Genomic DNA, 22,646 nt, shown 5'->3' with positions numbered 1-22,646 from the left:
TGTTCCTCTTTATTGCCATTTTAAGAAACTTTGCCTTTCAGTTTTATTTTTTAAGTGCCCTGTTTCTATTGGATTATGGAGAATTCTCACGGATTTTCCTACCTCCAGTCTCTTCACTGTTTCCCTTTTGGCCCTGAGTCATGTTAAACCTTATTTACTTTTCCATATCTATTTCCTGGGATTCACTAAGAACTTAGGTAAAATAGTAGATCTCAGTTTTCAAGAGTACAAGTTTTTGTTTATATCTAACCTATAAATTACTGTGACAAATGTAATACACAATAACAACACCTCACTAAAACACTATTAATTTAAGCTAATCCCAATTTTACTTTTGGTGATAATTGTGTCCATATTTCACATGCTATTTACATTTACAAGGTCCCATATTTATTTAGTATTTTAATCTACTAGATTTCATTTTATTATACCAATCCCAGATAGGTAAGAATATTTTTTTTGACAGGCAGAGTGGACAGTGAGAGAGAGAGAGAGACAGAGAGAAAGGTCTTCCTTTTCCCTTGGTTCAGCCCTCAATGGCCGCTGAGGCCGGCGCACCGCGCTGATCCGAAGCCAGGAGCCAGGTGCTTCTCCTGGTCTCCCATGTGGGTGCAGGGCCCAAGGACTTGGGCCACCCTCCACTGCACTCCCAGGCCACAGCAGAGAGCTGGACTGGAAAAGGAGCAACTGGGACAGAATCTGTTGCCCCGACTGGGACTAGAACCCGGGGTGCCGGCGCTGTAGGCGGAGGATTAGAATATTTTTTGAACATGGATTTGGGTTTTGCACTTTCTGTACTTAAATATATAGAATGATCTCTAACTAGTTGTAGAATATTTTCCTTGACTAAGAATTTCCTGTTTTTCTAAAAACAAAAATTAAAGTGATACACTGGAACATGCCCAGAACATCCACAGGAGAGAGAAACAGAGAGAATCTGAGGCATGATGGATCAGTCGTTAGTCAAGTGATGTGTTTCAGAACAGTTTTTCACAGCAGCATGACTTTCTAGTTGTCATTTTTAATATTCCTTTTTTATATTAAGAAATAGACATTTCAGTAGTAAATTTTTTTTACTTCTGTAATATAAAGTTTTATATTTTACTAGGAAAAATCCTTGTAATAGTCTATTAATTAAATATCGCGATGTTTTTAAGATCTTATTCCCTAGTGGTGTCACTTTATTAATTAGTTATTCTGGAACTTAAATTTTATTACATGGCAAAAGAGCAATATTAAAATATTTAATTTAATTTAATTATAAAAGTCATTACAAAAAAGTTATTGATATAGTACTTTTCAGACACAAATGTTGGAATTGTATTTTTGAGATACATGAATGGGTCTTCAAAAAGTTTATGAAAGTGAGTATAATGCAAAAGCTATGCATAGATTCTGAAATTCTTGCACCAATGTAAACTTATCTTTTCACCCCATTTTTCCACAAATATTTGAAATACTCATATTACATGTAGTGAAAAGGAAAAACAATTCAATGCTTTGACATTATAAAGCAGATAAATACATGAGTCAATACAAATTCTTCTGTTCACCATTATAGCCAGCACCCAAGATGGTCCCCAGTGATTCCCATCCCTGATTTTTCAACTTTGTGTGATTCTCTCTGGTTTTGTACCACGCTGAGCCTGTGTGACCTACAGCATGTGGCAGAAGTGACGTCACTCCTAGGATTAGGTTCTAAAAGATTGCAGCTTCTGTTTTAGGTTATTTCTCTCTCTCTCTCTTTCTCAATACCATCACTCTGGAATAAGCCAGTTACCATTTTGTGAAAACTTTATAGCACCCTTTAGAAAACCCCACATGGTGAGGACAGAAGCCATCAGCCAACTTCCAGCAAGGAAAAGAGTCCTATCAACAGCTATGTGCATGTGCTCAGAAGCAGATGCCCAGCTGCATCAGAGCCTTGAGGTAACTGCAACCCCGGTGACTGCTTAACTACAGCTTGAAGAGTGATCCTGAACCATAATGATCCGACTAAGCCACCCTGAGATCCTGACCCTCAGAAACTCTCTAATAAATGTTTGTTGTGTTAAGATATTAATTTGGGGATTATTTGTTATACCACATGGATAATTAATACCATTGTCAGTGCTGAACAGAAGAGAAGCATGCAGCATTTTTCCATCTTCAATATTTCAAGACTGTCACTGACATACCAGCATATTTTCTACTTTAAATTAAAACTATATCACAATATTGAGATCTTCCTCTGGGATTCCTATTCCTAAATACATGATGAGATTTCTTGTTTTTACTTAGATCTTTTTAAAAAATTGCTTAATTTCACCAAAAGCATAAAATGGTATTTAAATATTTTCCAGGAAAAGTAGCTGTTACAAAAAAAAAATGTTTCTTTCAAGATGATGTATTGCTGGTGTGGGTCACTGCTTCTGGTAACCTTCTGCCCTTTGCAGAAGACCATGTCTGGTATAGTATGAAGTTCATGTTAATGATGTATTGATAATTCATCAATTGAGAATTATTTTGAATTGGCCTAGGATTTACAATGTCTATATCCATACTGAAGTGCCTGGGTTCAATTCTTAACTCTGGTTTCTGACTACAGATTCCTGCTAATGCATATGCTAGGAGACAATGGTGATGTTTTCTTCAAGATTTATTTTTATTTATTTGAAAGACAGAGTTACAGAGACAGGTAGAGACATAGAGAGAGGGAGAGAGAGAGAGAGAGAGGGAGGTCATCCATCCGCTGGTTCACTCCCCAAATGGTGCAATAGCCAGAGCAGCACCAATCCAAAACCAGGAGCCAGGAGCTTCTTTCGGGTCTCTCACATGGGTGCAGGGACCCAAGGACTTGGGCCATCTTCTACTGCTTTCCTAGGCCATAGCAGAGAACTGGATTGGAAGAGGAGCAGCTGGGACTAGAACCAGTGCCCTTATTGGATGCCAGCACTTCAGGCCAGAGCTTTGACCTGCTGCACCACACCCCAGTGGTGGTGTCGTAAGTAATTGGGTTCCTGCCACCAACATAGTAGACCTGATTGAGTTTCTGGCTCCCAGCTTCAGCCCACTGGCCACTGTTGGGCATTTGAGGAGTGAACTAACAATGAAAGCTCTTTCTTTGTCTCTTCCTAACAAAAGCTATGTTCTCTGTTTCACTAAATCATCAAATGTCAACTACTTCTGCTATTTCTGAAAATAATATTTAATGTCAGATAAACATATAACTTTATAAATATAACTTTGTGATATCCTAATTGCAGAGGATATTGTAGTATGGTGGTTTCACTATCAAGCTATCAGCAATCCTTCTGTAAGGATGTCTGTTAGAGTATTGGGAACCCAGACCAGTTGGATATTCTTAGTAAATGACCCATTTTGACTCAGGCTTCTGGTTATGCTGGAAAATGGTGCTGGGGACAGGGAAGAGAGAATTGTGATTTGTATGAATATCCTCCAGTCTGAATGTCTTAAACACGGAGGTTTTATTATCTAATGATCCTGGAGGCTGGAAGTCCAAGGTCAAGTTGTCAGCAGGGTTGGTTTCTTCTGAGGGCCCCTCTATAGGACTTGAGGATGGTTTTCCTTTTCTGTGACTGCACATGCTCTCCTCTCTGAGCAAGTCTATTTCCTATATCCTAATCTCTTCTTATAATAACAACTAGATTAGAGTACACCTCATTTCAATTTAATTACCTCTGGAGGTGGTGACTTTAAAACATAAATTTTGGGAGACACTATTCAGCCCACAGGAGAATTGAAATGTATTATATAGGTAAGTAACTAAGCACAGAAAACAAATAAAACTCTTTAGAAAATTTAAGCATAATGGAATAAGAGATGTGTGTTTTAATAAAAGTGGTAAATATTACAGACTTGGGAGGCTGACGCTGTGGTGTAGCGAGTAAAGCTGCCACCTGAAGTGCCAGCATCCTATATGGGTGCTGGTTCCAGTCCAGACTGCTCCACTTATGATTTAGCTCTCTGCTATGGCCTAGGAAAGCAGTAGAAGATGGCCCAAGCCCTTGGGCCCCTGCCCCCCGGTTGGGAGACCTAGAAGAAGCTCAGACCCAGAAGAAGCTCCTGGCTCCTGGCTTCAGATCGGCACAGCTCTAGTCATTGTGGTCATTTGGGAAGTGAACCAGAGGATGGAAGATCTCTCTCGCTCTTTGCCTCTTCTTCTCTCTCTCTGTAACTCTTTCAAATAAATAAATAAATCTTTGGAAAAAAGATTTCAAACTTAAGTGTATTTTAGAAGAAATTTGATGTAATTTTTATTTCTTCTGCAGAAAGCATTTGTGAGTCCAATTTGATACAAACAACCCAATTTCAGGAAAGAACAAAGCTCAAATAGTTTTTGCAAATTAACATATATATTGATACGTGTTCTTCTAAACAAAGACAAATGTATATTTGTAATTTAAAAATACCACAAACTACTATTTGCAAAATCCAAGACAATCCTTTTCTCATTCACCATATTTTTAAATTATCCCAAATAAAAGAGATGAAATATATAATTATCCTACCAAAATAAAGAGCACACAATATTTATTACAACTGTTAAAATGATTCCCAGGGCTTGTGCTGTGAGATCTGAGGAAGCATCTGATGCCTGATCCTTCTCATACAACCTTCCAAACAGAGTTACTGTTAAGACAGGTCCAGATGTTGGCTTCAGGCTCATCAGGCGTCCATCACTAGACACCTAGTTAGAACACAGAAAAGTAGACAGGTTTTAACTTTAAGACACATAATCTCATCATACTTATGAAATCCAGCATCACTGGATGGATAAACAATAAAAATACTGTTCAAATTCTATTCTGTCAAAGATATTTAAAAAATTGGAGCTGTGGAACTTATACTGATTGATTTATTCCTGAAGTGCCTATAATCGATATCAAATGCTCTATTTACTCAAGGAAGCATTCCATGAGTTAATAAACATAAAACAATGGAATTGATAGCATATAAAAAAGAAATCTAGTCCTCTCAGGCAGTATAAAGATGCCCTTAAATAATCAGACATTATTGAATAAGGGGAGGTTGAACTGCGTATCTACCACCCCCCATCACACACCCACCACAATCTCCCAACAGTCCCATTGTTCTCCCTCACCCAGCAGTTCTTCAAACCAGGAAAGGGGCACAGGAGTAAACCCTGGAGGCAAAGTCAATGGGAGAATGTCACCGAGCAGACACATAGGCTCCAAGGAGTTGTTTTTGGGTTTAAAGTTTTTGCTTCCTTGCCAACACCAAACCCTATTGTGCTCTCTGTCCTTCAGCTTTCTGCTGCGGTCACATTGAGTCCCCCCCCCCCCTTTTTTTTTTTTTTTGACAGGCAGAGTGGATAGTGAGAGAGAGAGAGATAGAGAGAAAGGTCTTCCTTTTTGCCGTTGGTTCACCCTCCAATGGCCGCCACGACTGGCGCGCTGCGGCCGGCACACAGCGCTGATCCAAAGGCAGGAGCCAGGTGCTTCTCCTGGTCTCCCATGGGGTGCACTTGGGCCATCCTCCACTGCACTCTTTGGCCACAGCAGAGAGCTGGCCTGGAAGAGGGGCAACCGGGACAGAATCCGGCGCTCCGCCCGGGACTAGAACCCGGTGTGCCGACGCCGCTAGTGGAGGATTAGCCTATTGAGCCATGGCGCCGGCCCACACTGAGTCTTGACCCACACAGTAAGAGTGATTTCTTTCAACTTCCTTATTCCCCAGTAATCCTATGGGACTTCTGGTGGGACTGGTCCTGAAACTATTCTTGTTGAATCTTCTTCCTACTTAACAGATCTTAAGTAGTCCAGCCTCCTTGCAAATGAGGCTCATTTCTTAATTCTTAATTAAGTAATTTCTTAATCACATTCATTATTAGGCTAAGAAATTCAGTTTGCTCAATATCCTCACACACCTAAGGATAATCTTACCCTTTCCAAATGGAGATTTTTTATAATATTTGTAAGCACGTGAATAGATTTTGATATTAAAAATAAGTTTCCTCTTACATGAAATTAATTGTTAGTATTAGGCAAAGATTCTTACCTGGAATTCTTCAGGTGCAAGCTTAGTGTCACTCAGCAATACCTCAGGGAAGACATACTGGGTTCCAAAAGTACCACTGAGGGAGAACATCTCAAACGTAGTAGAAGCTGTTTCAACTGAGTGCCCACAAGTGTTTAAGCCAGTGGTTCTACACTTCAGAAGGGTACAGATCTAAGGACAATGCAAGCCAATAAGTCACAAGAAAGTCACAATGGGTATCTTCATTAGCTTGATTTCATCATTCTCAGTATACATTGTATACATATAACAAAGCATCATGTTGATACCATAAATATACACTTTTTAAATTTTAATTACACCTCAATGAAACTGGGAAATAATTTAACAATATAAAATAAGGTTAATTAAATAAAATATAAGCTGCTTTTAAAAACAAGAAAGTCACAAGAAAATCAATTGAAATACAATTCTTCTGACTTGAAAAACTCCCATACCCTTCCATTTGGCAAAATACTGTATTTTCTCATTAAATTCATCCAGTTCATTCAGAATAACAAATGCAACTAGTTATTGAAATAAAGAATTTCAGACTCCAGTGCTTCTGCAATTCATGTCAAACAGATTAACCACATAAAGAGATCATGAGACACTTGACTTCTAGCCATGAAAAACCATATAGTTCTGGTTCTCACATTAGATGTTTTAACTATCAAAAGTGTTCATTTAAAAGAAAGTTTAATTTAGACACTAGTGAAATCTGTATTATTGCTTATCTCACAAAATATAAGAACTTCAGGGTAGTAATGAACATTAGAGTTGACCCAGAGATCATCCTGGTGATCTGGTAAAGTCACATATTTCATATTTGTGCAAGGACTGAACCAGTTCTCCATTAAGTTTTTCTTCCACTATAGTACGGAACTGTTTGAACTTCACATCTAAGTATGAGTCATCTAACCATGCAAATTGAAGGTTCCCAAAAGGGAAACCCATGTTCATTTAGCTTCATGTGTACACATAGTACAAGCCACCCTCATTCTTGCCTGACTAAAGCATGAATCTTTTTTTTTTTTTTTTTTTTTTTTTTGGACAGGCAGAGTGGACAGTGAGAGAGAGAGAGACAGAGAGAAAGGTCTTCTTTTTCTGTTGATTCACCCCACAATGGCCGCTGCGGTGGGCACACTGCAGCTGGCGCACCGAGCTCTTCCAAAGCCAGGAGCCAGGTGCTTCTCCTGGTCTCCCATGCGGGTGCAGGGCCCAAGGCCTTGAGCCATCCTCCACTGCACTCCCGGGCCACAGCAGAGAGCTGGCCTGGAAGAGGAACAACCGGGACGGAATCCGGCGCCCCGACCGGGACTAGAACCCCGGGGTGCCGGCGCCACAGATGGAGGATGAGTCTGTTGAGCCATGGCGCCGGCCTAAAGAGTGAATCTTTAACTTGTCTCCATGCTTCAACTTTTGCTGGTGAAAAGCCAGCACTTTGGAGCGTGTGTGTTTAAGGTAAAGGTAGAATGAATATGTTTGTATTTAGTTCCCTTGAAATCTTACAGAAACTAATACAATTTTTTTAAAGATCCCACAAGCAGAAGAGAGCAGGATAGACAACAGCCCAAATAAAGAGACTCAAGTGTTGCAACAGTATGTGGTAACTGATTTAGTAGACCTACAGCCTAAATTGGCAGTGGAGCAAGCCATATCCAAGCATATACACTGCGGAATACTCACAATACTCCATCACTACCACCAGGTTCCTCAGAGCTGGGAGTAAAGATGCAGTGGTTAAAATTAGGAAAATCAGTGTAAAATTGTGAAGGATGCCTTAAATACATAGTGTCTAATACAAATGGACAACTTCCCCATTCCCTATTATAGTAAGAGACTGAGAATTTTTTCCCAGAAAGGGTATGGATGGAGATTTTATAGACTCTGGTAAAGAGGATTACATGAATAAATTGTATTGAATGTTGAAAACAACTCCCACCATCAGCTCCCCTATACCATGAAAGGCCATTTTCCCAAGTTCGCTCCTAAATATTATCAGCAAGAGATTTATCTTTCAGGAATTGTTGGGACAAATAAAATACAGGACAGGAGTCCCAGTTAAATTTGAAGTTAAGATAAATAACAATGACTTTTTAGTATTAAGTATCGCAAATATTGAAGGAAATGTACTCTAAATTTTTTGTTGTTGTTTATCTGAACCTCAAATTTACCTGGGGATTCTGTATTTTTCTTCTATAAATTAGGCAATTCTATTCACGAAGGAAATTAAATGGGGTCAGCATTGTGTTGTAGCAGGTAAAGCCACCACCTGCGACACCAGAATCTCACACTGGCACTGGTTCTTGTCCCGCCTCTGCTCCACTTCCAATCTGGCTCCCTGCAACTGGACCTGGGAAAGTAATGGAGGATAGTCCCAGTGCTTGGGCCCCTGCCCCTAGGTAGAAGACCTAGAAGAAGAAGCTCTTGGCTCCTGGCTTCAGCCTACCCCAGTGCTGGCTGTTGCAACCATCTGGGCAGTGAACCCATGGATGAAAGTTTCTCTCTTTCTCTCTCTCTCTCTCTCCCTCTCCCACTTTCTCCCTCTCCCTCTTCCACTGTAATTCATTAACAAAAAAAAAAAAAAGTAAACCTTAAAGGAGGGAAGGAACGAACGAAGGAAGGAAGAAATTTAGAAGAATCTTGAAACCTGACCATCCCAAGAGCAGGTCTCTGAAGATACTTATTTTGGAGGTCTCCCTAATAACAGGTCTATCTAGATAACCCTACTAAAGCTTCAAATCGGCAAGTGCCATCCACATACTCAAAACTTTCAATCAGTTTCTGGTACAATCTCCAGATTACAACAATGGTAGGAAAATCTGTAATGCCAAACAATGGGCAAAACAACCAGATAACTGCAACTTGAGGAAACTAACTTTTCAGGCAGAAGAAAAATCAAGATGTCTTTTCTTGGGGCAGGTGCTGTGGTGTAGTGGGTAAAGCCACTGCCCACAACATTGGCAGGCTACAGTACCAGAAGCTCTACTTCCAATCCTGCTCCTTGCTAATCTGCCTGAGAAACCAGTGGAACATGGACCACATGCTTGGGTGCCTGCATCCATGTGGGAGATCTGGAAGAAGCTCCTGACTCTTGGCTTAAGCCTGGCCCATCCTAGCAGTTGTGGTCATCTAGGGAGTGAACCAATGGATGAGATCTCTCTCTCTCTCTGTTTCTTCTTTCCTCTCTCTCTCTCTCTGTTTCTTCTTTCCTCTCTCTCTCTCTCTCTCTGTAACTCTGACTTTCAAATAAATCTTTTAAAAAATAATTTTTAAATAACTTCAGAGAGATAGGAGAAAACACTGCATCCATGAAATCAACAACAAACATTTTAAAAAAAAAAATGAAAAACTCAGAAATAAAAAAGAGCTGTTGAAAATTAAAAACATGTTCACAAAAATAAAAGATTCAGTGCAAGATTTGGAAGATGAAGTAGAGTGTATTTCTCAGAAAGTAAAGCCCTAGGTGGGGAGCATTCAGCTCAACAGTTAAGAAATCATTTGGAAATTTGGCAATCCTAAGAAGTAAATCTGTCCATTCTTTTACTGTGTTAATTTAGAAGCTTTGGATGTATGTTGAATTTCTTTGAATAAAGGCCTTTTTTTCCCCTTTGTAAAAAAAAAAAAAAAAAAAAAGAAGAAGAAGAAGAAGAAGAAGTCATTTGGGACACCCACATACTTTACCTAAGTGCCTGGTTTGACACCTGCTCTGCTTCCCATCTGGCTTTCTTCTGACAGACATTCTAGAAGGCAGTAGGTAATGACCCAAGTACTTGAGTTCTTGCAACCCATGTGGGAGACTCAAACTGAGTTCTGGGCTCCTGGCTTCAGCATGGCCCAGCCCTGGCTGTTGCAGTCATTTGGGAAATGAAATGATAGATAGAAGATCTCTCTCTCTCTCTCCCTCTCTTTAAAATAAAAAATGATGATAAATAAGTAAATAAATAATTTTTAGAACAAAAGGAATTTTATAACTCATTTCACATTAAAACCTAACTTGAACTAACATAATTCATAACATATCTATGTGAATTGCTTATGGTAAATATTCCCATGTTTTCCAATAGATGTACAGTATTAACATGTCTGATACTGGGTGTTGCTGCAGACTCTGATGGTAATATTAGGTGATGTGCATTATTGTCTTTATAAAACTGGAATCCAACTGCCACCCAATAAGCTCCTCTTCCTTTATCTTCATGTGCCAGAGAGATCTCATTCACTCAGCTGCTCCTGCCAGAAAGCTGGTATATTCTAGACTCTTCCTTCCACTTTCCTTTTACATAACAAATGAACCTTTAATTTAATTTCGTAAATGTTTCTTGACTTTGTGCTCTACTATTATCCCTACTTAGATAATTTTTGTCCAGATCCTAATAGGACTATTACAATAATCTTAGTCATTTTTAACTTAATTACATAACCTACAGCATAACTGAAATGATCTATTTGAAAAAGATCTGACCATATCATTTCCTTGCTGAAAAATCTTCCAACAGCTGACCATCACTGAACAAGAAAGTCTCAATCTTAAGCATGTCCAGTAAGATCCTGCAGAATGTTGTGCTGCTTCTAGCCTTATCCTTGCACCTCATGTTATACCTTAATATCGAACTTGTTCTTCCTTGCATACTCTGCTCTTCCACACCCACACCCTTGCTCATGCTCTCCGCTCTACCTGGTATTCCTCCCACTTATTTTCACCTGGAGAATAGCATCAATTTATACATTGTGTTTCTAGAAACTTCCCTGGAAATGAAAATTAGGCTACATCCAGCACCTTTGTACTCCTATAGCAAAACATGTATTCTACATTCTATCACATGCCAACCTATACTGAAGCTATCTGTTCAAATGTCTTTCACCTTTACTAAATAATAAATTCCTCAAGAAGAGGGTCTATATTTATTTGCCATCATATAATTATCACTGTAATATACGCCCAGCACATTTTAGGTGCTCAACAATTGCTTGTTAAAATGAACAACCATTAGTACAGCATTTATCAAAAGCAAACAAAATTTTACATAGTGGGTATTGTCCCTGCACTCAGAGAGTTCCCAGTCTCAAAAATATATGTATGATTAACACTACATGATGTATCTTTGATAAAGTAAGCATTGGATGTTATGAGGACACATAAAAGAGATACTTAATGAAGCTGAAGAGGTGGAAGGTGTTATGTGGGAAGTATCTGGGCAGCTCTTCTGGTGAAAGGCTGCACAGTGTTATGAAAGGTGAGTGGGTGGTGATCCCCCATAGAAAAAGGAAACAGCCTACACAAACTTCCAGAAGTTCTGCAGATGTTAGTGAATTGCAGGAGGAAAGTGTCTCAGTATTGCAAAAACTTAGGACAAGTAAACAGAAGTGAGAAAAGAGGACAGAGAGTAGGGGTGGAGCAATCTTTTATATTCCGAATTTGATTTGTTAGTAGTCAGTGAGGAATTTTAAGCAAGATATTGATTTAATCATAAATAGCTTTTTTTGGGGGGGGTGTGGATTTTTTAAATTATAGAGGAGGGAATGGACTAGATGGAGTTGTGACTATCAAAAGGAAAGCCTATCAGGAGAGTATTGCAACAAACAGAGTAAGATAGAATGAGTGCCAGACCAAGGTAGAGAACAGTAGAATGAGAGGTACATGGTGCCACTTGTTCTTAAGAGTTCCATCTCAGCATGCTGTAGTAACTCCTTTTTTATTTCGATGACTATGAGATATCTAATCTTTGTAGCCATAACCCATTTTACTGGACAATTCCAAAGGTCAATGCCATCATTCTTCAGTACATGCTTAGTGTCAAGCTCTGTATAACGCGAGACAGATATTAATGCAAATAGAGGGAAACTAGCTCAACTTGTAATTTGAATAATTTTAAATACAGGTACTGAAAACAAAATTAAAGTTAGACTGATATCTAAGATTACAAAATTTACCAAATAAAAGTACAGTCTACCAGACATATTTACATTTCAAATAAACTTTTTAAGTATACATATATTCCCCAAAATGGGACATCCTTGTAACTTAAAAATCATTTATTGTTTATCCGAAGTCAAACTTGATCATATTTAAACTGGAAACTGACACCAACATATTACCTGTAGATAATAGCGCCCTTCAACAGTATGCAGTCCATCAAATGCCCCTAGGGCATAAACTTCATCTGATCTCTTCTCAGACATCTTGTAGCTTAGGTGACAGCAGAGATCTTTCTGACACACTGTGTAATTTCCTGTGGCTTCTGTGAGCCCCACGAAAGTGAATTCATCAAAGAAGACAGTGCCCTTAAATTCCTGGTTTCCCTTTGAAAGTGGTTCTATGCTGCTGGCATAAGAAGCCCAATTCACTACTGTGTGGTGTGGGTGAGAATCCAGTTGTGCAAGGAGGAGTTTTCCCTCCTCTGTCTTCATGTCATAATGAAATGCTCTGGGAGAATCAGGTGCATATATGCCACTTCCTGGAAATGCCATCAGAAAAAGGAAATAGGAAGGTGAAAAGGGACTCCTTGCTTATTATTTTAAATCCATATTAGCATTTGATTCCCTTTAAGCTTTATATTTAATTTAGTAAAATTTGTGGATAAGGACAAAGAGGTGAGGGGGAACCCAATAAAATATGACATCAAGAAGCCAAAAAAGGAAACAGTGTTGTGGCACAGTGGATTGGGCCACCACCTGTGACACCAGCATCAAATATGGGTTCTGTTCAATTCCCAGCTGCTCCAATTCTGATCCAGCTCCCTGCTGATGCTTGGGAAAGCAGTAGAAGATGGCTCCTGCTTCCTGTGTGGGAGTCCCAGATGAAGCTTCTGGCTCCTGGCTTCATACTGGCCCAGCCCTGGCCATTGCAGCCATTTGGGGGCTGAACCAGCAATGGAAGATCTCTCCCTCTCTCTCTCTTCCTCTCTCTATAAGTCTGCTTTTCAAATAAATAAATAAATCTTTAAAAGGGGAAAAGAAGAGGCCAAGACAGGGGTCCCGTATTGTGCTACAGTGGGTTAAGGCACTGTCTGCAACACTGGCATCCTGACTGCTCCTCTGATCCAGCTCCAAGCTAATGCATACAAGAAAGGAGAGGAAGATGGTCCAAGGATTTGGGCCCCTGCCATCAATGTGGGAGACCAAGATGAAGTTTCAGCCTCCTGGCTTCAATCTGACCCAGCCCTGGGCATTGTGGCCATTTGGAGAGTGAAACAGCTGATATAAGATCTCTGTCTCCCTGTGATGCCCCTTCTCTCTCTGTAACCCTGCCTTTCAAGTAAATAAGTAAATAAATCTTAACAAAAAGAACCCAAAAAAGAAAATTTCACTATATGAATTGGTAAATTTGGGAGGAGGGTAAGGCAGAGGAAACATTCAGTTTGAATAAATAAATCTGCAAAACTGTTTGGATTGAAATTGATTCCATAGCACATCACCAGATAGATATACAGTAAATAAGAGTTGTAAAATGTTCTGTTACAGATTACATGTTAATTAACAACAATTTTTTTGTTTTCTTTTTTCTGACTACATCAAACCTATAAATCTTAAAGATCATACCTTACCTGTCATTTTCTTTGAAGGACAATGTGTATTGGCTGCAAGAAAATTGACTCCCATGCCCATAGCCCAAGCTGAATGGAATTCAATAGCTGATAAATGTGGTAAAACATTCATCCACGCTGTTGGGAAGAGTATGGTGTCCACATGATGATCTTTCACCAGGGTAACAGCAGGATCATGGAAGAGTATATCAAAGCACGTGAAAATGCCAAACTTTCCAAAAGTGGTGTCAAAGGTCACAACCTCAGGCTCCTTTGGAACATTGAACTGTTCTTCGCCCATAAAAAGGTTTTGCTGCAATGTACAGAACATGAAGAAAGAAGGTCTTTTAGCAAGCCTGGACATCACTATGTCTGAACAGTGCAAGCTCACATCTGTTTGACAGTTCAAATTTCATCTTGATCCCTGTTTCACAGGGATAGAGCAGTGCATTAAGGAGTTGGAGGCTACTCCAACTTACTCCAAGGAACTTTTGGTTGAATTTCCATATTTTTACAAGGCATATGAGTGAAATAGACAACTATTTGCCAATAACACGTTTAACTGCTGTCTGTGGGCAAAGAACTTTGTTTTCTCCTTTCTTCTCATGACCAGTTCTATCAGTAAGGAGAATTTCACTTTAGTCCTTTACCCATAATTAAGTCATGTCTTTAAAAGAACAAAGTTGGGGTAGGCATCTGGCTCCAGACTCCAGCTTCCTGCTACTATAGACCTCAAGAGGTAGCAGAAATGGGTCAAGTAGATGGATTCCTGCCACCTATGTGGGAGACCTGGATTGGGTCTTAGCTTTTGGCTTCTACCTTGGCCCAACACTGGCCATTTCAGGCTTTGGGGAAGTAAACTATCAGATGGGAAGATGGGAGCTTGCTCTCTCTCTTTCCCTCTATCTCTCTCTCTCTCTCAAATAATTAAACTTAATTTTGTTTTTAAAAGATAAATGATAGATTCCACTAGATGACATTAAATTTCAATGCAGGTAGTTCCTGTTGATTCTCATATACTCTAAGCAACACACTCCTATGTCTAAACACAGAAGGAAGTCCTTGGGAATCTGTAGTTATTTTTCACACCTAATCATTGCTTTCTGTACTTTGTAACTGCTCTGCTTCTAAAGTACGCTTATTAGTAGTAACAATAATAATATTTTTCCCACTTGCCCACTTTATTTCATAAACATTCGGTAGCTGAATTACTTGCAAGTTAATTTTACCTTGTGGTAGCGCGCTACTAGTTTCCCCTGAGAATCAAACACCACATCTGTGTTATATTGGTACCAGCCATCAGGAGGACACTGGGGGTCACTGGCATTGCAAAGCTTCTTGTCTCCAATATTTGCGACGACATAGATAGAGTTGTCCTTGGCCAGGCAGCTGAGTCTTTCTTGTACTGGAGTTTGGCCAAATCTGGTTCATATTCATTTAAAAATGAAACAAAAAATTTAACTCAAACTTAGCTTTTAACAAAATTCAGGATCATCACTTGAATATGTTATTCGATATATATATAAAAATAAATTCTAAATAACAGAAGGTAGTAGAGAAGGATAAGGACAGGAATAAGAGAATTGAGAGGAAGTCCATGCTTTTTGGTTGTCAGAAACTACTTTCGGGTAATATTCCAGGCCATATATTTTTATAGTATCTATCATAATCTATAAGTATATAGTATATTCATATAAATATTCATCTTGGTCTGTAGCATCCTATAAGTATTATGGTCCCATATATCCTAGTCACTGGACCCATGACTGACAGAAAAGAAGCATTAAAAAGTAAATCTAGTAAATGGACCAAAATTGGGAATTAGGATAATCCTGAGAAGATGGCCAAATATAAAGCACCAAGAATCTGTTTCCCCACCTGGATAACAATTGCATGGGCAGAATCTGTCTGAAGTAACTTAGAAAATTGGAGTCAATTCAAAAGCTTTCAATTTCTAAGGGAAGTCTTGGGAGGTAAATTGTGATTAATTTGAGTTCATTTCAGCTCCTAGCTCCAAATTATCTACCAATTCCACAGCCCTGGTGCAGGCCACCACAAATATGGAAGCAGGGAAGACAGTAAGCACCCTGCCATCTGAGTAGCAGGGCTCTGTTTACAGATCACTGGTTGCTGCTTCTGAGCACGGCCATGCAGACACAGAATTAGGCAACCCTTATTGCATATGCACCTTCATACACCCATTATCACAAGTCCTGCCTCTCTGACCATGATTTCCAGGTGATTGAAAGAGCCAGTGTATTTTTTTTCTTTTTTCCTTTCTGTGAGCCAGTCATTTAAAGACCAAAACATATAGAAGCAATTAGATATCCAGGGGAATTTAGAAAGTCACCATATGTTCAGGAAAGGATAAAGACTCAGAAAAGACCTGAGAAGACTTTAAGTTTACACCTCAAGCTGATAACAACATAGAAACAGCCAAAAATAATCAAAAAAGGAAGAACACACAAAGTAAATCCCAATGAAGGGGGAGAATCCAGTTATTGAAGTTAATGCATTATAAGATTCAAATGCACAGTTATCAACAACAACGAAAAAAATCATTAAGACATACAAAGAAAGGAGAAAGTACAGCCCATTCAAAAAGAAACAGAAGCCATCCCAGACAAAAACTGCATGACAGATCTACTAGACAGAAACTTTAAAACAACTGCCTTAAAGATACTCAAAGAAATAATGGAAGATGTGGAGAAAGCCTTTTTAAAAAATGTATGAGGGCATTAGTGTTTAGCACAATGGTTAAGATGCCAATTGGAAAAACTATATCCCATATCAGAGCCTCTGAGATCTGGTTCTGGTTCTGTTTCCCAGTTGCCGCTTTCCGTTAATGCACACCTGAAGGTACCAGGTGATAACTTAAATACTTGGGTCCTTGATACCCATGTGGGAGATCCAGACTGAGTTCCAGTTCTTGGCTTTAGCCTGGCCCATTTCCAACTATTGTGATTTGCAGGCATTTGAAGCATTAACCAGCAGATGAACAATATCTATCTATCTATCTATCTATCTATCTATCTATCTCTGTCTATGTGTCTGTCTCTCTTTCAAATAAAGTTAAATTAATTTAAAAAGCAATTTATCAACAGAGAAGAAATATCAATAAAGACAAAAATGAAAATAAATTCTGTAGTTCAAAATTCTAATAGTTGAAATAAAAGTGCATGAGAGAGATTCAAAGACAGATTGAGCAGGCAGAATAAAGAATCAATGAACTCGGTAACAAAATGAAATCTGATTCAAAAATGGGCAAAAATTTGAATACATATTTCTCCAAACAATATACACAAATAAGTAACAAGCACATGAAACTATACTCAGCAGAGTAATTATTAGAGAAATGCAATCAAAACCATGAGATACCACTTCACACCCATTAGGATGGCTACTATTAAAAAAAAAAAAACAAAAAACAAAAAAACAAAAAAACAGGGACCGGCATTCTGGCTCACTTGGCTAATCCTCCGCCTGCAGTGCAGGCATCCCATATGGGTGCTGGGTTCTAGTCCTGGTTGCTCCTTTTCCAGTCCAGCTCTCTGCTGTGGCCTGAGAGGGCAGTGGAGGATGGCCCAAGTGCTTGAGCCCCTGCACCCACATGGAAGACCAGGAGGAAGCACCTGGCTTCAGCGGCCATTTGGGGGGTGAACCAATGGAGGGAAGACCTTTCTTTCTGTCTCTCTCTCTGTCTCTCTGTCTCTCTCTCTCTCTCACTTTCTATAACTCTGTCAAATAAATAAAAAATAGAAAAAAATGAGAAAATAACATGAATTTACGAGGATGCAGACAAATTGAAATCCTTGTGCACTGTAGGTGGGAAATAAAATGGTACAGCTACTGTGCAAAGCAGTTTGATTGTGTTTTAAAATTTAAAAATGGAACTGCCATAGGATCCAGCAATTCCTTTCTGGGTATGGGTATATACACAAAAAGATTGAAAGCAGGGTGTCAAAGTGCTATCTCTATGCACATGTTCATAACTGCACTACTCAAAATAGCTAAAAAGTAGAAACAACCCAAATGATCATCTGTGAATGAGTGGATAGCCAGTGTGTGGTATATACACACATGAAACATTATTTAGCATTTAGAAGGAAGGAGATACTCACATATACTATAATATGAACAAAACTTGAGGACATTATTCTAGGATAAATTAGTTATTAAAAAGAGAAATACTGTTTGATTCCACTTGTATGAAGTACATAGAGCAAATTTATAAAGACAGAAAGTAGAATATGGTTTCCAGGGACTAGGATGGGGAGGGGGGATGGGGGAGTATTATTTAGATTTGAAGTCTGAGTTTTGTAAGATGGAAGTTTCTGGAGATGGAAGGTGGTTGCAAAACAATATACCATTAAATAATATAAATACCATTAAACTATACCCTTAAATATGGCTATGATACTAAATTCTATGCTGTATGTGCTTTCCCACAATTAAAAGATTTGGAGAACAAAAAAAGCTTGGAGGTAAGACGGAGGCCAATGAAACCTTATGAAATATTCCTGCTACCTATCTGCCTCTGTCTCCTATTCTTCTCCCCCCAACACTCACTTCATTTCAACCACACCAATTTTGTTGTTCCTCACAATCTAGACACATACTCTGCTCACAGAATCTTGGAGGCTAGAATTCTTTGGCCTGGAATACTTAATACTGATATGACCTACTCTCCCTTCCTTCAATTCTTTGCTTAAGCATCACTCTAAAGTACTCTGATGATGTGGTAAAAATTTCAACCCCATGCTTGCCACTGTATTAACCCTTCCTGCGGTATTTTCTCCATGACCTACAATTTACCTCCATCTCATATCATAAATAAGTAGACAGATGATAGTTACCCAGATAAAGGTAGATAGCTGGGTAATTATCTTTTTTCCAGTTATCTACTATCTCTCCACACTAAAATATAAACTCAAGAAGGACATAGCTTTTTTAGTGTTTTGTTCATTCAGTTGCTGAGAACAGTACATGGACATATTAGATACCTCCCCCCAAACTTTTGAATAAAGGATTGAAGGAAAAAATGAAATAAATAAATAAATGAAGAAAACTATCATTAGTTCATGGAAAATGTGAAGGGGCAACAAGGAATTTTTTTTTTGACAGGCAGAGTGGACAGTGAGAGAGAGAGAGACAGAGAGAAAAGTCTTCCTTTGCCGTTGGTTCACCCTCTAATGGCTGCCGCGGCTGGCGCGCTGCAGCCGGTGCACTGCGCTGATCCGATAGCAGGAGTCAGGTACTTATCCTGGTCTCCCATGGGGTGCAGGGCCCAAGCACTTGGGCCATCCTCCACTGCACTCCCTGGCCACAGCAGAGAGCTGGCCTGTAAGAGGGGCAACCAGGACAGAATCCGGCGCCCCGACCGGGACTAGAACCCGGTGTGCCGGCGCCGCAAGGAGGAGGATTAGCCTAGTGAGCTGCGGTGCCAGCCAACAAGGATCCTTGAGATGGAACAAATGGAGCCTCCTAATGGGGATATTGAGGAGGTTTTTGGATATTTGGCACTAGGAAAGGCTGTTCTAAAACAAATCACTTATAATGGAACTGATAATAGACATGATTTTAGACATGGTTGAGTCATCTTGGGAGATAGTGAAATAAGAAATACTTAAGACATAATTAAATTTGAATTAAATGAATTATTAAGGTAAGCAATATTGAACATTTTCAAAATCAAGGTGTTTCTATTAGTAGCTACAACAGTTAGTATGTGTGGTTTAGAGAGCAATTTCAAAACAGGAATTGTCAATATAGTCTTAGCCATAGTGAAACAAAGAAGTGTGTTAGGGCCAGCTTTGTGCCATAGCAGGTTAAGCTACAGCCAGTGACCCATATGAGAGCCAGTTTTAGTACTGTGTGCTCCATTTCCAATCCAACTCCCTGCTAATGGACCTGAGAAAACAGCAGAGAATTACCCAAGTGCTTGGGCTCCTGCAGTCATATGGGAGACCCAGAAGAAGCCATGGCACCTGGCTTCAACCTGGCCTAGTTCCAGCTGTTGCAGTCATTTGGGGAGTGACCCAGCAGATGGAAGATTCTCTCTCACTGTCTCTCTCTTTCTCTCTGTAATTCTGAGTTTCAAATAAATCTTAAAAAGAAAGAAAAAGGAAAGAAAGGAAGAAAAAGAAAGAGAGAGAGAAAGAAAGAGAGAGAGAGGGAAAGAAAGAAATGGCGTTAACTGCTTCTCTTAAATGTATAAAACATTGGTTTGCTTACATCAGAATGGCTAGTGCTACTTTCATCACATTTCATATTTCTTCATTCTAGATCTGATTTACGCCACTCACTTCCCGGTCATATTACCTCCTAACAATCAATTTAACTTTTTAAAGATTTTTAAATTTTATTTTAAATACAGAGTTGCAGAGAGAAGGAGGAGGAAAAGGGGGAAAGGGGAAGGGGAAGAGGAGGAGAAGGAGAAGAAGACCTTCGGTCTGCTAGTTCAGTCTCCAAGTAGCTGCAACAAGCTGGGGCTGCGCCAGGCTGACGCCAGCAGTCTGGAACTTCATCCTGGTCTCCCATGTGCGTGCAGGTGCCCAAGTACTTGGGCCATCTTCCGTAGTCTTTCCAGGCACATTGGCAGGCAGCTGGATCAGAAGTGGAGCAGCCAGGACAAGAACTGGTGTCAATATGGGATGACAGCATTGCAGGTGTTGGCTTAACCTGCTACATCACAATGCTGCCCCAATCAACTTAATCTTTAAGGAGTTTAATATGTTAACCTCATCTCCTATGTTAACAATGAGAAAGGAAAATTATTAGTCCTAAACTGATATATGTCTCTATTTCACCATTTATTAACACAGTTTTCAAATTACGGTCCCACACCGGGAAATGTTTTTCTGCTGACTGTCAATGAGTCAGAGATGAGGGTCCTGTTTTTCTATAGCTACTCCTATGACCCTAAGCCAAGTTATACCTCTCCTCTTTCCAGCTCTTTCTCTCAATCGAAAGGTATCTACAAAGTTCCTTTTGAGCACTGATTTCTGTGATTTCATGATTCACATTCACTTTCCTAAAAAATACATTCATAGTAGAAGGAAAAAAAAAACTAGCCTGCAACTTAGAGTTGATAGTGGATCTAAGCAACAACCATTAAGAAAGTGTTCCCAAGTAATACAAGTTGATGTTTGTGATTGAATTTTTCACCAACTTATTTCCTTACCTGTTAGGATTATTACAAGGAATCCAGTTTACCTGAGGGTCTGGGATATCCTCCAAGTATGGGTAGAGAGATGCCCTGTTGAAATCCCAGCCATAAATACCATCTTCTGGGGTCACAATAATATGTGCACCCTGTTAAAAAAAAGTAGCTTAATTAAATACTTTTTTTTTTGACAGGCAGAGTTAGTCAGTGAGAGAGAGAGACAGAGAGAAAGGTCTTCCTTCCATTGGTTTACCTCCCTAATGGCCGCCACGGCCGGCACGCTGCACCGATCCGAAGCCAGGAGCCACGTGCTTCTTTCTGGTCTCCCATACAGGTGCAGGACCCAAGAACTTGGGCCATCCTCCACTGCCCTCCCAGGCCACAGCAGAGAGCTGGACTGGAAGAAGAGCAAGTGGGACAGAACCAGAGCCCCAACCGGGACTAGAACCCGGGGTGCCAGCGCCGCAGGCAGAGGATTAGCCTAGTGAGACATGGCGCCGGTCAAACAAATAGGCAAACAATCAAGAGAGGGCCTGAAAGACGCACAGAGTAAATGAGTGGCTAAAAACCACTGGGGCTTTGTTCTAACCTTCCAATCTTAGTCTTTCCTTATATTTATAATTTATTTTCTTTTCCCAAGAACTTTAGCTTTCCAATTCTTCATTATTGTTCCTGTGTGACTTTTCCATTTTTTGACAGACATTAAAAGTTTTCCAAGCTACTCATGATCTGTCTCCCATTGCAGCTGTTAAATATAAACCTAGTTCATTCCATTTCAAACCCCTCCCTAAACTTTGGCCAGTTTCTGTGTGTGATTTTGTCAGGGTCAGAGCTGACTGATGATTCACCTTCTCTGTTTACTTCCTCTTCTGCTCCAGCTGTCCCCTACAACATGATCTGCAAGCATGAATCCTGTTCCTCAGAAGGAAAGGAGTTGCACACTGGTTACATGCACAGTGCTTGGCTTACAGGTGCTTCCTGCACTAACCTGGGCAACTTTGGGATGGAAAGGCACCTTGAAAGTTGCTGTGGCCTTTAGGAAGTACTTGGATTAAGGGTGCAAAAGAATATCAGAACCTTGGGAAACTTTTTATATTTTAGTATAAATGAAAATATGTTGATTGATGGATATTAAATATGTATGTACTGGTGATTTCTGCATATTTCATGTGTCTCAGGTCCACAACTGATCTATGATATCTTAGGTTAACCATATTTGTAAATTATATTCTTATACTATATGATTTGCTTTAAACTCAATACTTCATTCAATTCAAGGATTACTATGCACTAATAGATATACTCTTCTCCTATAATTAGAACGAACTGTGCTGTATATAATTCATATTAGTAAGTAATTAGATAGACCCATTTTGTCTTCCATCTCCATCTGCAGTGGCAAAGAGGAACAAAGATTCTGAATTTACAACAAGTTCCTTAAAAGTCTGATACTTCTTAAAGATTATAAACATTTTCTTAACTTTGATCTCACTATTAGGAAAAGGTAATAGTGTCCTTCCTCTGAAACTTTTAAGAGGAAAGTATGGTTCTAAGTTATAAAACAAAAATTCTTATCTATCTTGATACATGCATCAATCCAAAGTATCGTTGACTCACAATGAGCATGTCTCCTGGGACCCCACCCTTTGGCACAGAAGGGAGCACATGAGGAAATGGTACCTGCTTGGCTGCTGACGTGATTGCTCCTTCCAGAAGATCCAGATTCCGATTCATTAATGCCAGTGCCTCTTCAGGAGACACGGGTGTTCCTGTGGTATTAGGCAATATCACGGCATGCTCATAAACAGCTGCAATGAAAGTATCCAGGGAGCTGGCTCTTAAGATACAGAGAACCAAAATTGCCACGTAAGTCAGCAACTGAGAAGTAATCATGCTGAAGTCCAATGACTGCTGAAAAGCAGAGCCTGTCCTGA

At 39.6% G+C, this 22,646-nt stretch overlaps 1 protein-coding gene across 5 annotated transcripts; it reads right to left on the bottom strand.

Moving 5' to 3' along the window:
* Positions 1 to 1,230: 1,230 nt before the first annotated feature.
* Positions 1,231 to 22,625, bottom strand: VNN1 (vanin 1). 5 transcript variants are annotated; one of them, XM_070073553.2, is made up of 8 exons: positions 22,393 to 22,625; positions 20,763 to 20,861; positions 19,993 to 20,295; positions 14,777 to 14,969; positions 13,569 to 13,860; positions 12,121 to 12,479; positions 6,022 to 6,192; positions 1,231 to 4,690 (listed from the first exon to the last, which is right to left on the bottom strand). In XM_070073553.2, exons 3-8 carry the CDS (start codon positions 20,208 to 20,210, stop codon positions 4,508 to 4,510), a joined length of 1,416 nt encoding a protein of 471 aa, XP_069929654.2. In that variant the 5' UTR covers positions 20,211 to 20,295; positions 20,763 to 20,861; positions 22,393 to 22,625; the 3' UTR covers positions 1,231 to 4,507. The 5 variants fall into 5 exon arrangements, 4 of the variants coding, with proteins under 4 accessions (XP_069929654.2, XP_069929653.2, XP_002714789.3 ...); XM_070073552.2 differs by having other exon boundaries at positions 19,993 to 20,152; XM_002714743.6 differs by lacking the exon at positions 19,993 to 20,295 and having other exon boundaries at positions 20,731 to 20,861.
* Positions 22,626 to 22,646: the final 21 nt, after the last annotated feature.

Source organism: Oryctolagus cuniculus, chromosome 5 (assembly GCF_051225735.1).
Source record: "Oryctolagus cuniculus isolate XC-2025 breed Fujian yellow rabbit chromosome 5, ASM5122573v1, whole genome shotgun sequence".
Lineage (NCBI taxonomy): Eukaryota > Metazoa > Chordata > Mammalia > Lagomorpha > Leporidae > Oryctolagus > Oryctolagus cuniculus.
The sequence above is the reverse complement of the archived record's forward strand: the minus strand, read 5'-3'. Positions and strand labels throughout refer to the sequence as shown.